The sequence below is a fragment of the Ostrea edulis genome, chromosome 3 (assembly GCF_947568905.1).
Source record: "Ostrea edulis chromosome 3, xbOstEdul1.1, whole genome shotgun sequence".
Classification (NCBI taxonomy): domain Eukaryota; kingdom Metazoa; phylum Mollusca; class Bivalvia; order Ostreida; family Ostreidae; genus Ostrea; species Ostrea edulis.
In genome coordinates, this window is record NC_079166.1 from 23,887,268 (window position 1) to 23,903,961 (window position 16,694).

At 35.9% G+C, this 16,694-nt stretch overlaps 1 protein-coding gene across 1 annotated transcript; it reads left to right on the top strand.

The window, feature by feature from the left end:
* Positions 1-11,028: 11,028 nt before the first annotated feature.
* LOC125675720 (complement C1q-like protein 4) lies at positions 11,029-15,595 on the top strand. The gene is made up of 2 exons (XM_056160821.1): positions 11,029-11,197; positions 15,125-15,595. Exons 1-2 carry the CDS (start codon positions 11,029-11,031, stop codon positions 15,523-15,525), a joined length of 570 nt encoding a protein of 189 aa, XP_056016796.1. The 3' UTR covers positions 15,526-15,595.
* Positions 15,596-16,694: the final 1,099 nt, after the last annotated feature.

The following is a 16,694-nucleotide window of genomic DNA, read 5'->3' on the forward strand; positions in this document are numbered from 1 at the left end:
GACTAAAACAAATGTCGGTCAGTCCGCCATACTTTTAACCTGTCACAGACTGAAGGGCATATGTTAATTTCGAGCCCTGTCTTAAATAATGGTGTATTGTTTGGAGTGTATATACGTATATATAATACTGGGAATATGTATTGGCATGAAGTGTTTACACTTTGGGACCATGATAAATAATGATGATAAGAAATGGAGCATTTACATTTACAAACTGTGATAAATAATGATGATACTGAATAAAGTGTTTACATTCACGAGCTGTGATAAATGATGGTAATGAATGTTTACACCTGCAAACTCTGATAAATGATGTTGATAATGTTTACACTTACAAACTCTGATGAATGCAAGGTGAAGATAACGAACAGTGATCAATCTCATAACTCCTACAAGCAATATAAAATAGATAGTTGGGCAAACACGGACCCCTGGACACACCAGAGGTGGGATCAGGTGCCTAGGAGGAGTAAGCATCCCCTGTTGACCGGTCACACCCGCCGTGAGCCCCATATCCTGATCAGGTAAACGGAGTTATCCGCAGTCAAAATCAGTGTGATGATAATAATGTGTACACTTACAATCTGTGATGAATGATTATAATAATGTGTAGACTTACAAACTGTGGTAAATAATCATAGTGAATGTTTACACTCACGAACTGTGATGAATGATGCTAATAATGTGTACATTTAGGAACTGATGAATGATGATGATAATGTTTACACTTACAAACTGTGATGAATGATGATGATAATGTTTACACTCACACTCTGTGATGAATGGTGATAATAATGTGTACACTCACAATCTGTGATGAATGATGATAATAATGTGTACACTCACGAACTGTGATAAATAATCATAATGAATGTTTACACTTACGAGCTGTGATAAATAATCATAATGAATGTTTATACTTAAGAGCAGTGATAAATAATCATAACGAATGTTTACACTCAAGAGCAGTGATAAATAATCATAACGAATGTTTACACTTAAGAACTGTGATAAATAGCCATAACGAATGTTTACACTTAAGAACTGTGATTAATTATGATAATGAATGCTTACACTAAGAACTTCTGTATGATAAATGAGGATAATGAAGTGTTTACACTTACGAGCTGTGATAAATGATTATAATGAATGTTTACACTATGAATTCTGATAAATGATGATAACGAATAGACTGTTTACATTTATGAACTGTGATAAATGATGATATGAAAAAGTGAAGATAACGGACAGTGATCAGCCTCATAACTCTTATAAGATATGTGAAATAGAGAGTTGGGCAAAACACTGACCCCTGAACATACCAGAGGTCGTATCATGTGCCCATAAGAGGAGGAATCATTTCCTGTTGACAGGTCACATCCGCCATGAGCCCTATATTTTGATGAGGTAAATGGAATAATACGTAATCAAAATCAGTGTGCCAAGAATGACGTAACAATCGGTGTGAAACACGCCAGGCAACACTCGACCCATTGATAGGTTGTAATGGCAAATAAATCAGTATAACGACGATAGAATTTGGAAAATTGCTGACTTTAGAAGTAGTGATTCACAAACAATGGGCAGTCGCGAGTTTTTCGGATAAACAAGGAGGCCTCGTGTTGCTGCAGGCGTTAGCACGTTAAAGAAGGGTCACTACTACAGCTTTGAGGGCTAAGTATAAGTTTAGCTTCACTTACAGATGGTGACATCTCAATATGAGTGAAAATTTCTCGACGGGATGTAACACAAACAATCCATCAACCAACTAAAAATAGTGATGATTACTAGATGCTGCCATACGAGGGTAACGCCCACACGCACATATTTCACATGTGTATTCCTTGTGATAAGACCTTTCTCTGGGTACCATAGTTTACTTTGCTCTATCCGGGGGCAACTTGGTGTTAAATTGTTTAATCCTTTAAAAAGAGCTTTAACTTTATTAATTCATGATGCAAATGCAATGTAAAAATCCATCAATAATTGTATTATGCATCCGAATATTACATTTGTTGTATGTTTTGCCCAGAGGAATGAAGTTTCAAATAGTTTGTTGTTTGAGCATGGGGGATTTAAGTGGGGTGTTTGGTCTTTGAAAGATGGGGAACTGAAGTTGGTCACCCTTATAACTGATTGCCATAGACGTAATAACAAGTGGATAAGGGAAAACCTTGAAGGCATAAACATGAAGGGATTTCTATGTCATTTGACATGTTTTTAAGGGTGTGTACTTAAAAAATAATATGCGTTTATTCAGCATTTTAAAAAAAATGGTATCATTGATTAGAAAAATGAAGAAGACTAACTAAAGCAATATTTTGCATTATTTTCTCAATTATGAATAATTCATACTTATTTGAAATGACTGCATCTGCAAATTGTGAAATTAAATTTTATTAATCTTTGTGCAGCCTTTGACACTGCAAATCACCAAGTATTGTTACACAAGCTTTTATCGTTTGATATTGATATCATACTTATTCTCCAACTGTCCTTTCAAAAGATGAAATTCTTCACAACCAAATTCAGTTTTAGACACATTTAATATCCCAGTCAATGGGTCGAATGAATATGAGTTACCGTACCTATACTGGATTCCTAAACTACATAAAAACCCTTACAAACAAAGATACATTGCTGGATCCAGTAAGTGCTCTACCAATCCCCTATCTTTGCTCCTCACGAAAATGTTAACAGCTGTGAAGGAGAAACTTCAAACTTACTGTGCGACTACATATACCATAAGTGATGTTAATCAAATGTGAATTCTAAGAAATTCTAAAGAACTTTCAGTAAACTTGAAATCGTAGAATTTTTCCCAAATCAATAACATTAAAACCTATGACTTTTCAACACTATACACGACCATTCCTCACGATAAATTAAAGACTAAACTTTTTGACATCATAGACAGTTGCTTCTTCAACAAAAACGGAAAACGGAAATACTCATATGTAGTGATCAGTCATTCAAAAACATACTTTGTTAAACACCACTCTTATTCCACGCACAAGTACTCTGAAGTTAAAATAAGAAATATGCTAGAGTTCCTCATTGACAATATCTTCGTGGTCTTTGGTGGTCAGGTCTTCCAACAGTCTGTTGGAATTCCCATGGGCACGAATTGTGCTCCTTTGTTAGCTGACCTGTTTTTATATTCATATGAAGCAGAATTTATTCAAAAACGTCTACGTGAGAAGAAAAAATCTCTCGCTGTGGCCTTCAATTCGACTTTTAGATATATTGATGACGTTTTGTCTATTAACACTGATAGCTTTCATTCATATCGATGTCGATTTGATATATCCCTGTGAGTTCGAAATAAAGGACACCACAGAGTCGTCCACTTCTGCTTCATACTTAGGTATTTTATTGAAAGTAGAAATTAACGGCAAACTGACAACTCAACTGTATGACAAACGGGATGATTTCAGCTTCTCCATCGTCAACTTCCCATATTTATGCAGCAATATTCCATTATCACCTGCATATGGTGTTTATATATCTCAACTGATTCGATATGCAAGAGCTTGTTTTGCGTATAGTCAGTTTTTAAATCGAGGTAAACTACTGACAAACAAGTTGATAGTACAGGGATTTCAACAGTCTCGATTGAAGTCAGCATTTCGCAAATTCTATGGTCGTTATAACTATCTAGTTCGTCAGTACAACCTCGCATTGGGTCAAATGCTGTATGGCGTGTTTCATACCGATTGTTAAGCCGTTCTTGGCACACTGATTTTGACTGCGGATAACTCCGTTTACCTGATCAGGATATAGGGCTCACGGCGGGTGTGACCGGTCAACAGGGGATGCTTACTCCTCCTAGGCACCTGATCCCACCTCTGGTGTGTTCAGGGGTCCGTGTTTGCCCAATTATCTATTTTGTATTGCTTATAGGAGTTATGAGATTGATCACTGTTCGTTATCTTCACCTTGCATTGATCAACATTCCTTCAAGTGGTTTCAGTCGTGTCGTGATGGAAAATTGCAATGTGTTAGATGGAAAGATGTTTTGTCTCATGAAAAAGATGTTACAATAGGAGTGCCTCGGGGTGTCTATATTGGGTCCACATTCTTTATTTTATTTGTTAATGACTCTCCTAAATGTCTAACGCTGTCGAATGTTTCTATATATGCAGGTGATACATCACAGGATGTTTCTCGTAAATATATTGATATTATTGAACAAAGGTTGCGTGAAGAACTTTAAACTCTATGAAATAGATGGAAAGTAATAAACATACGCAATATATGTTGATTGGTACTGCACAAAAACTCTCAAAATATAGAAAGATACTTGTGTATTAAAATAGGTGATAATATCTTAAATACTGTTAAAAGTGCTAAACTTCTTGGTTCACAAATAGGTGAATGTCTTATTTGGTGTACATACATTAATTTTTTATGCAAGACATTTTCACAAGGTACCAGAGGTAAGGTCAGGTCCGAGGAGGAGTAAGCATTCCATCTAGACTGGTCACATCTGCCGTGAGCCCTATGACGGATCGAGTAATCCGTAATCAAAACGTCAGACAGCATTTGACCCAATGATAGGTTGTATTGGCAAACTAGACCATTATAATGGCAACAGAATTTCCGAAATGCTGACTTTAAGGTAGTGATAGCATGGGTGAATCTATGAATTTTTATACGCCCGTCTTTAGACAGGACGTATTATGGTACAGCGATGTCTGTACGTCCGTCCGTCCGTCCGTCTGTCCATCCGTCCGTCTGTTCGGGGTTTTCTCTTTATAATTTCATTTCCCTTCCACATATCATGCTGATACTTGCTGTGTAGCTTCTTTATGGGTCACTTTAGATCATACTGCAATTATGATCCATTTCGACCTTTTTTCCAGGAGTTTTGCCCATTTATTTGGAAATAATTATATATGGAGGGTACATAATTTGTCCGCCCTACTCCTCCCACAGTTTTCAAGTGAAAGCCTTCTTATTTTGTGGAGTGTTTGTATGGGTATTGAAGATGTGCATGTGGGATGGATTTTGATTTTCTACAATTTTTGAGAAAATTACAGGTTGTTGAACTTAGTCTATTTGAAAATTAATATTCTATGGAGGGTACATAATTTGTCCGCCCTACTCTTCCCACAGTTTTCAAGTGAGGATCTTCTTATTTTGTGGGGTGCTTGTATGGGTATTGAAGATGTGCATCTGAGGAAGGATTTTGATTTTCTTCCAATTTTGAAAAAAATTACAAGTTGTTGAACTTGGTCCATTTTGAGGAAATCTCGATTTTTAAGTTAAGACCCTTTGTTCATATGAAAGTTTGTCACAGCCTCATGATGGCTGATACGACCTGAAGCAAAGTTATACAAATTATAGCACAAGAAAAACACCCTATGTAAGCATTTCATGGGCCTATTATGTACCGTTTGCGGTACTCTTGGTTTTTGGGTGTGTGGTTTTTTTTATTTATACATATTTTGTATTTGACAGTATTTGTAACTCATTATGAAAATATTAGATATGATTTTAAGGAGAATTGTGATGCTTCGGTTGTCATAGTAACCCCCCTTGTAGACTTTCTGTAATAAATGGTACAGGTGTTTCAGATGGCGTTTGAAATTGATACAAAGAGAGTAAGTGGTACAAATTTTATATCAAATTGAAGGTGAATCTTTAATTAATATATGATGTGCATTAAGATGCCCATTTATTTTCATATGAAGTAGAAGCACGACTGCTTATGAGCAGTTTTGCTATTTTCAGAAGGTAAATATTTACCACAGCTGGCATATTTGCACCCCCTGAGAAATAAATGACCAACGAATTCTTTTTATTTTTACATATGTTCTAACATATGTTAGTAGGAATGTTTCCTGAAAGTATAAATATTGGTTTTCAGGTTGACTATGAGCACTATAGTTACCCCCCTCCCCCCTCCTTATATAAATGCTGCAGGTGATAATATACATGTAGATAAATATGCATCTAACATGTGATTGATTTAACTCATATTAAAACTATAAAAATGTTTTGATGTTTACTATTGAATTTATTCCACATAGAATGATCGTACTGTTGCTTTGGAGATGTATTTAGTACTTACTGTTTGAAATTACTTGTATATTCATGTTCTGTAATGTATGTTAAAAACGCGGGAAATATAACGCAGCCCATGTAAACTGTGCATTGTGACGTCGTATTACCTGTGATGGTTTCTCCCTTTCAAACCAAACTATTATCAGCAAGAACAAAACTTTTTTTTATTTTTAATATTAGAAGAATAAACTGAACTAATTGCGAAAAGATACTGACAGCAAGTGCTCAGAACTATTGAATATTTTTTTCTCAAAATGACGCGTTTATGCAACCCCTGTTTTCTCGGCCTGGGGCTTTCCTAGGATATTACAGGTATGTATCCAGCATTTTAGATTGTGTACACCAACACTATATACGTGTTATGAAATTTGTAATATTATATATTATGATCTTAATAGGCCTAGTGGTTTAAGAATTAGGTTTACGTTTTGTAAGACTGACAATTAACAGGGGAGGGGGTTATATGGAGGCTTAAACTATGACCACTATTATAAAGATAACAAAAACGTAGGGGATTTTTCATTTGTATTTTATTTTTACTTGTATATTTCTGAAAAATTTCAAACATATTTTCACTTTACCCTGTGTCTGGTTATATCCGACAAGTCTTTGTTTTCATCGTCTGTCATAATAAACGAAAATAGTCTCTTTTTAGATCCTACATGAATAAACCACGTGATGCCTTGGAATCACTACCTTAAACAAGATTGTTGACACCCCTGTAACATCAACTTGTTTGTCAGTAGCCTGCCTCGATTTAAAAATGATCATACGCAGAACAAGCTCTTGCGTATCGAATCAGTTGAGAGATATAAACACCATGTGCAGGTGATAATGGAATATTGGTACATAAACATGGGAAGTTGAAGATGGAGAAGCTGAAATAGTACGACGCAGGTGTGGAGGATTTTGTGGTGTCTTTTATTTCGAGTTCACAGTGATGTACCGAATCGACATAGGAATGAAAATCATTGTTGTTAATAGATTAAACGTCGTCCATATATCTAATGTCGAATTGAAGCCACAGTAAGATAATTTTTTTTTCTAATGTAGAAGTGTGTGAATAAACTTTGTTTCATAAGAATATAAAAACAGGTCTGCTAACAAAGGGGCACAATTCTTAGGAGTTATTAGATTGATCGTTGTTCGGTATTTTCACTTTTCATTGTTTGATATTTTCACTTTTCATTGATCGTTGTTCGATATTTTCACATTTGATTGATCATCATTCGATATTTTCACATTTGATTGATCATCATTCGATACTTTCACATTTGATTGGTCATCGTTCGATATTTTCACTTTGATATGCTAGAGGAAAAGCCGTCTTTGATGTCTGTGTCATTATATTCGTAAAACACATTTCTTGCGAAATTGACTCTCATGTACTGTGTGGTAAATATTCCTGTATATTTTTGTAATCAAACCATGCTCTTTTTATACCGTTAAAATTGCCTTAAGATAAGTACGCATACATCAAGTGCTTAATGAATTTCTTTTAAATGTTTGATTAATATCTTCATACTAAGTGGATATGTAATTAAGAACAGCTGTTTTGAGAGGGTGATACAAGAATACAAGGATAGAAGTCCGCAACGTGAGCAGATTGTTCTGCGCCATAAATTAACGGTTTGCATATGGTGTGGATCACACATGCAGATTGAGTGCTTTGAAACCCCTCGCTTGGAGGGAAGTTTAAATTTACAGCACCAATTCAGTCATACCATACCTTGTGACTAAAGCACCTGGGGTTTCAATGAAGTTTTGAAGGCATGTTGGAAAAATACATAAGGAATTTTTCATAGTAAATTTTTGAGACGGTGATACATGTGCAAGAATACAACGATATTAAGATTCAACCATGCGCAGAGTATTTGGCGCCATAAATCGAAGGACTTTTTTAATAAGGGATGGATCTGTAGCTCTCTGATCTGTCCCAGTATTTTCTCAGAGAGCTACAGTTCTGCAGCAAGTCTGATATAAGATAATGAAATGTTACAGAGGGTTAAAGATTGAGTACAACATAGAGTAAATTGTACTTAAATTGAATATTCTGTGACCAATTATTACTTGGAATCATCTAGGTGTAATTAAACCAACTGTTACTCGGGATCTTCTTGGTGTATCTAAACCAATTATTACAATTTCTAATTTTTATCACAGCAATTAAATATACATCCGTATTTTCAAGCTAGTAACGAAGTACTTAACTACTGGGCTGTAGAGATCCTCGGGGACTAACAGTCCACCAGCAGAGGTCTCGACCCAGGGGTCATAATGTAAAACTTGTATGGTACCAATTTTGATGCACCAGATGCGCATTTCGACAAATAATGTCTCATCAGTGATGCTCAACCGAAATGTTTAAAATCCGAAATAACAATAAACTTGTAAGAGCTATTCTAGGGGAAAACAGAGAGCCAAAAAGTGGGGTCAAATTCGTCTAAGGATTAGAGCTATGCATGGGGGAGATAATCCTTAATTTTGAAATAAATTTCTAAATCTTATCACAGCAATTAAATATACATCCTGTATATAGATCAATGATTATTCGAAATTTTCAAGTCGCATATCCGCCAATGATTGCTGGAGATTTTCAGGGTGAATTCAATTAATGATTTTCCCAGATATTCACGGTGTATTTTGACCAATTACTACTCGAGATCATCAAGGTGTACATGTATATAAACTAATTATTAATGGAGATCGTGAAGGTGTAATACAACCAATGATTATTCGAAATCTTCATGGTTCCAATGATCGCTAGAGATCTTTAACACGAAATATTTGAGATGTATTTAGACCACTAGAGATCGCAGGGGTGTATATATGTCAATAGTTACTCGATATCTTCAGGATATAGTTAGACAATGACTACTCGAGATTTCATGGTATATTAGACCAATGATTATTCGAGACCTTCAAGATGTATTTTATATCATTACTCACTCAAGATATCCATGAAGTATTTAGAAAGATGATTACCCGAGATCTTCAAAGTGTATTCAGACCCATGCTTAATCGGAATCGTCAGGGTGTATGAAACATTACTCAAATTCGCCAGGGTGTCCAATGATTGCTCGAGATATTCGCGATGTTCATTGATTATTCGAGATATTCTGGTTTTCCATAGATTATTCGAAATATTCAGGGTGTCCAAGGATTATTCGAGATATTCAAGATGTGTAATGATTATTCGAGATCTTGAGATTGTACTCATGTATTAGACAAATGATTACTCAGAATCACAGGATATTCAATGATTATTGGAGGTCTTCCTGTTGTATTTAGAAAAATAATTACTCACGATTTTAGAGTATATTTTAGCCAATGATTACTCAAGGTGACTAATTACGATAAAATAGATATGGGATACAATCTATTGCATAAACTAAAGTAAATTTGGGGGAATTCAAAGTAACAATTAAGTGAGTAAGAATTACATGAATCAGCACTGACATTCTCAGCTGTTGTAAAGTCAATTTCAACTCTTCACCAATTCGATATTGCTTTACAAGGAGACAAGGGTATGTTATCTCATAAAATCTATGAAAATAAAATATGAATAGAAGAAGAACTGTATATAAATGACCGTCAAATTTCAATTATTAGTCGTATCATCTGAACGTCATCTGGGGTAGGTTTGTGTTCAGTAAGGTTAAGTTTGCAACATTTACTATACGGTATATTTGTAGAGATACATTGTGTATTGACAGTCTAAAGGGTTATTATATCACAATTACAATTAAGGTATTCCGATTGATTCGAACAGATGGTTTATTAAAAGGTTTTGTTGTCAGTGAAATTTTTAGTAAATAATCATATCTGAAAAATAAAGTGTGTGCAAAGATTCCCCCTCTCATTCGCTTAATCTGTTAAAAGCTCTTTGGATTGAATTAAGATTTTTTTTTAATTAAGATTTTTTCCCCCCAATTCATGTCTATAGTTAGTCCATTAAGCATGTGAAGGAAATTATATTTTATCATTCTAATCCTCGGAGTTAGTCAATACATCACAGATTTTCGATAAAGTTATTGCAAGTTCTGCTCTAGAACAAAATAAGTATAAGTAAATGTAATCTTTTCTTTGTTACGTTACTGAATTAATATTGAATATTGTGATTGGAAAAACAACATCGGTGTCTATCTACAGTAGTCTCAGAATAACTAACCAACAGCTCAATTTTATTTCAGGTAAATCATCACACCAAAAACTCAACTCAGCAGAAATTTCAAAAATCTTTGAAATGGTAAGAATACTAATGTTTCGGTGAGTGGGAGGATTGCATGTTTAGGCAGTGCATTTTCGTGAAAAGCATGTCAATATTCCTGCAAAATTATTATTCATTTTTCTGCCTAAGTAAGTTAGGACCAGTTACAGTCCTTTCCACGCAAAAGAGAATCTTACCCGTGACCAATATTTTGTTTAACTTAAAATCAAAATCAAAACGTTCATAATCAACTCTTGTGACGCGAAAAGGGGTGAGGATGAAAATGAATATCACCAACAGTTTATTCCATATCGTAGGTAGTTATCTTTCTTGTAATCATGAATTTGCTAAAATTAGCTTTCGTTAGATAAATATACTCCTTCTTTTAGGAAAAGCGCTAAATTTGTGTCTCGCTAAAATTTCTATTTATACGGTACTTTTCAGTTAATAAAAATATCGTATGGTCATCAGAAATGCCAAAATTGAAAACATTAACTCCGTCTCTCAGAGCCTTCCAAACACAACCACAGGCACCTGAGGTATGGATATTACTAACCCCACCCCCACCCCCTCCTTTTTTGGTGGCAATAATTTCTCTGAAATGTGTGAATTCCCTGTCTATCTCATCCCTCTTTCGATTCATATAATCGTTTCTCGCTTTTTGCTAGCTTTAGAGATTGGTTTCCTACCGGTGTAATAATTTATTAGTACACACAGCGAGGGACTTCTTGGTGTATTATTTCACATCGATGAATTGTCTGTTTCAGAAACGTACAGATATCACGGGATTTCTCTGTTCGATGTTTTACATCTGTGCAGCTGTTAATGGCGATTGTGATACAAAAAAGTTGATAAAGGAGCAACTTGGAACTTTGGAAAAATGTGTTAACAAGATGGTAGATGAGAGCTCCTGCTCAAGTATGTTATCTAATTGTACTTTGTCTTGTAACGATCCATTGTTTATATATCAATTTATATCTGATGTTGGAATGAGCTTTATCCGATTCAATCAAATTTGAAATAACCTAATTTATTCAGCAAATGAATGTATGCTAAATTTGTTTATCTTTCACGCCCTATATTTGAAAATGTTCACTCATATAGAAACGTCGCCGGCATTATTGTCTGGTTCGTCCAGCCATGACAAAATTAGCGAAGCAATAAGTTATATGATATAGACCCCCACATATACAGTTAGAGATCTACGACATGATAAATTAGTTACACAGTTAGCTAGTGACCTGATACGGAAAAATACATCGTGTGAAAAGAAAACCCGTCTCAGATCGGGCGAGGCGTCTCAGATCGGGCGAGGCGTCTCAAATCGGACGCCGCTTCTGGGTCTGGAATCGAATCTGGGACTTCCCGTTTGCGAAACAAATACCCTACGCACTTGGCCACCACACCCTGGTGTTATAAAGTAACACTTGCCCCTAGTAATCTAACTCCAAGTAACACTAGCTATATAGCAGTTTTACAAACTAGTTCTTACTCCACACGGAACGCTGGTTAAATAGTAGGATTTTCCATATGTAGCCAGATTACCCCTAGGGAAAACCTACTATATACCGGTAGTAAATTTCCGTCTATATTTTCATGCCGGTTAATTTCATTCTTTGCCATTGCCGTATAGCAGGTTTTTTCCGCGGTTGCTAAATTTGGCTGTTCGAAAGCTTTCCGCCATGCAAAATTCCACTCGCCAAATATGCACCCAATGGCGACTTCAGTACTTACAAGAGAGATAACTCTTCCTTCTCCGCCAAAATTTATTCCGCTGAATTGTGCCAGCAAATCGCCAGATTTTAGACCCGCGGAAAAACCCGCTATACGGTATTTGCAATTTAAAAGAAATACAATGGAGCCTCGTTAATCCGGACACTTTGGTTCCCAGCAAAATCGTCCGGATAAATGAAGCGTTCGGATAATTGAATCGCATATTTTCTAGCTTTGCATAAGTAACCGATATGTGCCTACTTTATTGATGCATAATGAACTAAACACATTCTATCATTGGATTTATCCATTTGCATTAGTAAATAAATTATGATAATGTTAACATTTACATGTATTTCAAAGCACCAAAATTTAATGTACGTGTTCAGTGTATTTGCCTGTGCCTACATTGTACATACGTATGATCCCTACAAATAAATATACAAAACTGTGTACCGTATGCACTAAAACAAACAATGAAGCACTTTATGTAACTATAAGTAAATAAATCATTAATAACTAACATAATCATTTACACTTCAAACATTTCATCACATTTTTACTTCTTAAAGAGGCCGGAAATTTCCATCTGTCACGATTCACGGGTTCGGCGGTCTGTTCAAACAATCTTTGAACATCGTCCAAAGTTGATATAAGAATTTCGTGATGACAACATTCTTTAACCAAAATTCAATCTGCCAGAGTTTATATTTCTTATTCTATAAATATCCAAGACAATATCGGGAGAACAAAATCATTTAAGCTCGTAATATCAAGACCTACTACTGCTTTGATCTAGTCACGCGCACCTATTATTTTCATGATGCGATAATAACGGAACAAAACTTGGGTGAAACTAACATTACAGGTACATACAGAATTTAATTGTCATTTTCCTTAAAATGGTAATTTTCTCACTTCTACCCAGAGTTTAAAAAATCGAAAGCAATAAAGCTCTACAACATCGTAACAAGAATCAATCGTACACAGGTACATTCTACATGCGTGTCATTCTAAACATTAAAAACTTACTACATATACATGTGCATGAACATACATGTACATGTATATTTCACGCCAATCAACAGTATAAAATCCAGAAACTAGAAGTATAATCTACACTCTTTAGATTTGAATAAACCGATATCCAGGGCCGTAAATTACATGGAGGCGGAGGAGGCAGCTGCCTCCTCCAACTTTTGAGCCAAAAAAAAAATTAAAATTTAAAGTTCATTAGAATTTATGTTGTTTCCAATAACTAAGAACATGATACCTCCCTTAAAAAGCATTCCAAATCTTTCTTTTAGAATGAGTTAGTCAAGTAACATCTTAGAAGGCCCTAGAATCAAGGATTTTGCACGAAACGTGTTCAGTGTGCACAAAATGTGCTCAGCGTCTGGGGGCCTGGGCGACCCCCAGACCCCCGCCTAATTTCCTGCCTCCTCCAAATTGAAGGTTAATTTACGGCCCTGGATATCAATTTACGAATCAGTACAACCGATATGTGTAGCAGTTAACAAAAATATCATTACGGCATGATGGTTAATTTATCAATACTATTAGGGTATTGATCAAGACTATAAAATAATATGCTATAGATTTATTTACAAAATTCAACACTACACGTAATAAAGATCTCATGTGCAAAAATTGGCAATACAATATCTCGATCGGCACGTGCTATCTAACGGACTTATCATCACACACCACCTAATTGGAGGGAGGTGTTGACATGGTACAGGTAATCGCTTCACAGGGCCGTAAGTAGGGTTCTAAATCAGGGGAGGCAGGGGATTGGGGGCCGCCGATTGACTTTACGACTGAAAATGACACTTTTTAAATCCCAATTTATCATGTTTGTGTTTCATTTGTACTATGTAAAGAATCGTAATATGGTGTCAAAGACAAAGGTGCTTGTCTTCATTTTAAACATATATCCTATAATATAACATTTATATAATTTTATTTTCTTTTTTGCCAAAAAATCAGACGAGGCAGTTGCCTCGTCTGCCTCATCGGCAGTTACGGCCCTGCTTCAATTAGACGTTTGGCTTGTTTTCTTTATAATTTACGCCTTGCTAAAATTGTTCGACACAGACTTTCCCTAAACAGAATTACCGTCCGGATTAACGGTACAATTTTCATTGCATTATAACGTTTCGTAGTAAAAAGTGACCGTCCGGATCCGGAACGCGAATTTCCGGATTAATGATGCAAAATAATGTATAAAAATTCTGTTCCCTAGAAAAATCGTCCGGAAGGTGAAGTGTCCGGATTAATGGCGTCCGGATTACCGAGGCTCCACTGTACTTGTTATCGTAGGCTTTCTTTTGATCAAGTATATATATATTTAAACATATTTATTGAGAAACTCAATAGGATTGGGCAACAGGCCTAGCCCATGTAGACACTCTCTCTATATATATATATATATACTTGAGTATATATATATATAAGATATATATGGTGTCCGGGTAGCGTACTTAGTTAACTTACTCGTTCTCAACGCTGCGACCCGAGTTCAATCTCCGTGTTCGACAGTGGTTGTATGCGAAAGGGTATGCTGGTCGCCCGTTTGGACACTTGGGTTTCCTTTTGGTTTCCTCCCACAAATGACCCCAAGTCGGTAAATAGCTAATGTTCATGTTTGTTATGTCCGATTTTAACAAAATAAAGATTGTACATTCTTAACATAACCTTTCCATAAGGTACTCAAGACTGGTGTTTAGTGGGTTAAACCTTTACCTCGATCAGTGTTGTACTGGACTGTTGCGCCAGGTACCCCAGGTTTGATTCTCAGCATTGACTATAAAAGTATTTGTTACTTATGTACATGGATTTGTGTGATTAAGCAATGAAAGTATGTTTCAAACAAATACATAAGTTAAAATTTATTGATCACGTACATATTATAATATTATATTGATCATGTAAATGGGAGCATGTTCTGTATATGATCAATTTTGAAATCAAGGCAGGCTATTGACAAATAGGTGTTTCAGGGGTTTCAACAGTCTCGTTTGAAGTCAGAATTCTGCAATATCCATGGCCGTTTTGTAACCCTTAGAACTGTATCCTTTATAAGACTTGTGAGATTGATCAATCTTCATTATTTTCACTTGTTTATTATAGAGACGAAGACGCCTGCAGCATTCCACGCTGAAATTAGTTCTGACAGAACTTACAAAGGCGGTTCAGTCTGGGTCTTTGACAATGTTGTCACCAACGTAGGGAACGCGTACAATCCAAAGACGGGGCAGTTCACCACTCCAAGGAAAGGAGTCTATCTGTTCAACTGGTACACTCTCAGTAACCCTGGCAAAACATCGCATGCAGGGTTATACGTAAATGGGAAAATAAAAGGGAGACAGGCAGCAAACAACAAAGACCCTGGAGAGAAGTGGTATACAGCTGGTAGCAGCCTCGTCCTGGCGCTAGAGAAGGGAGATGTAGTGGACATCATGGATGCTTACGGGAGGACATCAGACGTGAGAGGATCGTGGTCAGCCTTTGGTGGTGCACAACTTAGTTAAACAACAGGAAAATGGATTCTTTGAATCATTAGAAATATTAAAATCCTATAATAAAGGTTTATCTAAAGTATTTCCGATTTCATTGTTATGTATTTCCACAATGGTCCACATGCATTGTACATTTATCAACACGATATAAAACCACAAGGTCGTGTAATTTAGCAAAATAATATTACGGTATCTGAACAATATAATTTTTCATGTTGTTGGTCATATTAGTGCTTTATGTTTGGTTTTTATTTGACCTTGTATCCACTATAAAAGGTGAAGATAACGAACAGTGATCAATCTAATAACTCCTATAAGCAATACAAAATAGATAGTTGGGCAAACACGGACACCTGGACACATCAGAGGTGGCAGGATCAGGTGCCAAAAAGGAAGCATCCCCTGTCGACCGGTCACACCAGTCGTGAGCCCTATATCTTGATCATGTAAACGGAGTAATCAGTAGTCAAAACTGTAAAAAAAAAAAAAAAAAAAACCTGAAAATCGGCATGAAACAATTCAGATGTAGCATTTGACTCAGTGACAATATATCACTGTTTGACTTATCTTATCGCCCTCACGGCGGGTGTGACCGGTCGACAGGGGGTGCTTAATCCTCCTAGGCACCTGATCCCACCTGTGGTTTATTCAGGGGTTCTTGTTTGCCTAACTCTATTTTGTATTCCTTATAGGAATTATGAGATTGATCACTGTTACCTTCACATTTTCATAGGAGAAGGGCTCTACGTCACCTCTATTTTCAATCCCCTTTCAAAATTGACTTAAAACCGTGGGAAATAAAAATCTTGTTTGAAGATAGATAAATATATAATCATGCATGCTCGTGACTAAAGCCACAAGACTATCACAAATGTTAGCAAGTCTAACGTTTGAGAAGCAAATAGCGTATATATTTTTTTAAGAATTACATACTATTTGTTTTAGGAAACATGGGGTACATGTTCGCTTTTGCGCCATTTTTACGCCAAAGTTGCAGCTGATACAGTTGTACGAAATATACAAGTCTGACAGGGAAATGTGTGTTCTTTATCATTATCTATAGCAAAACATGCTTCAGAGTCACTTTTGACCAAAATAGGGAAATTCGGAAATTTGCTTAATCTGTGGCCTTCCTGTGAACTATGTTCATACGTATAATTGACTTTAGATGGGTATGATCT

Bases quoted from the DNA above. Each gene is read 5' to 3' on its own strand.
- LOC125675720 (XM_056160821.1), top strand. From the start codon at position 11,029: ATGAATTGTCTGTTTCAGAAACGTACAGATATCACGGGATTTCTCTGT. The intron at 11,198-15,124 runs GTATGTTATCTA...TGTTTATTATAG, and splicing joins AGATGAGAGCTCCTGCTCAA to AGACGAAGACGCCTGCAGCA.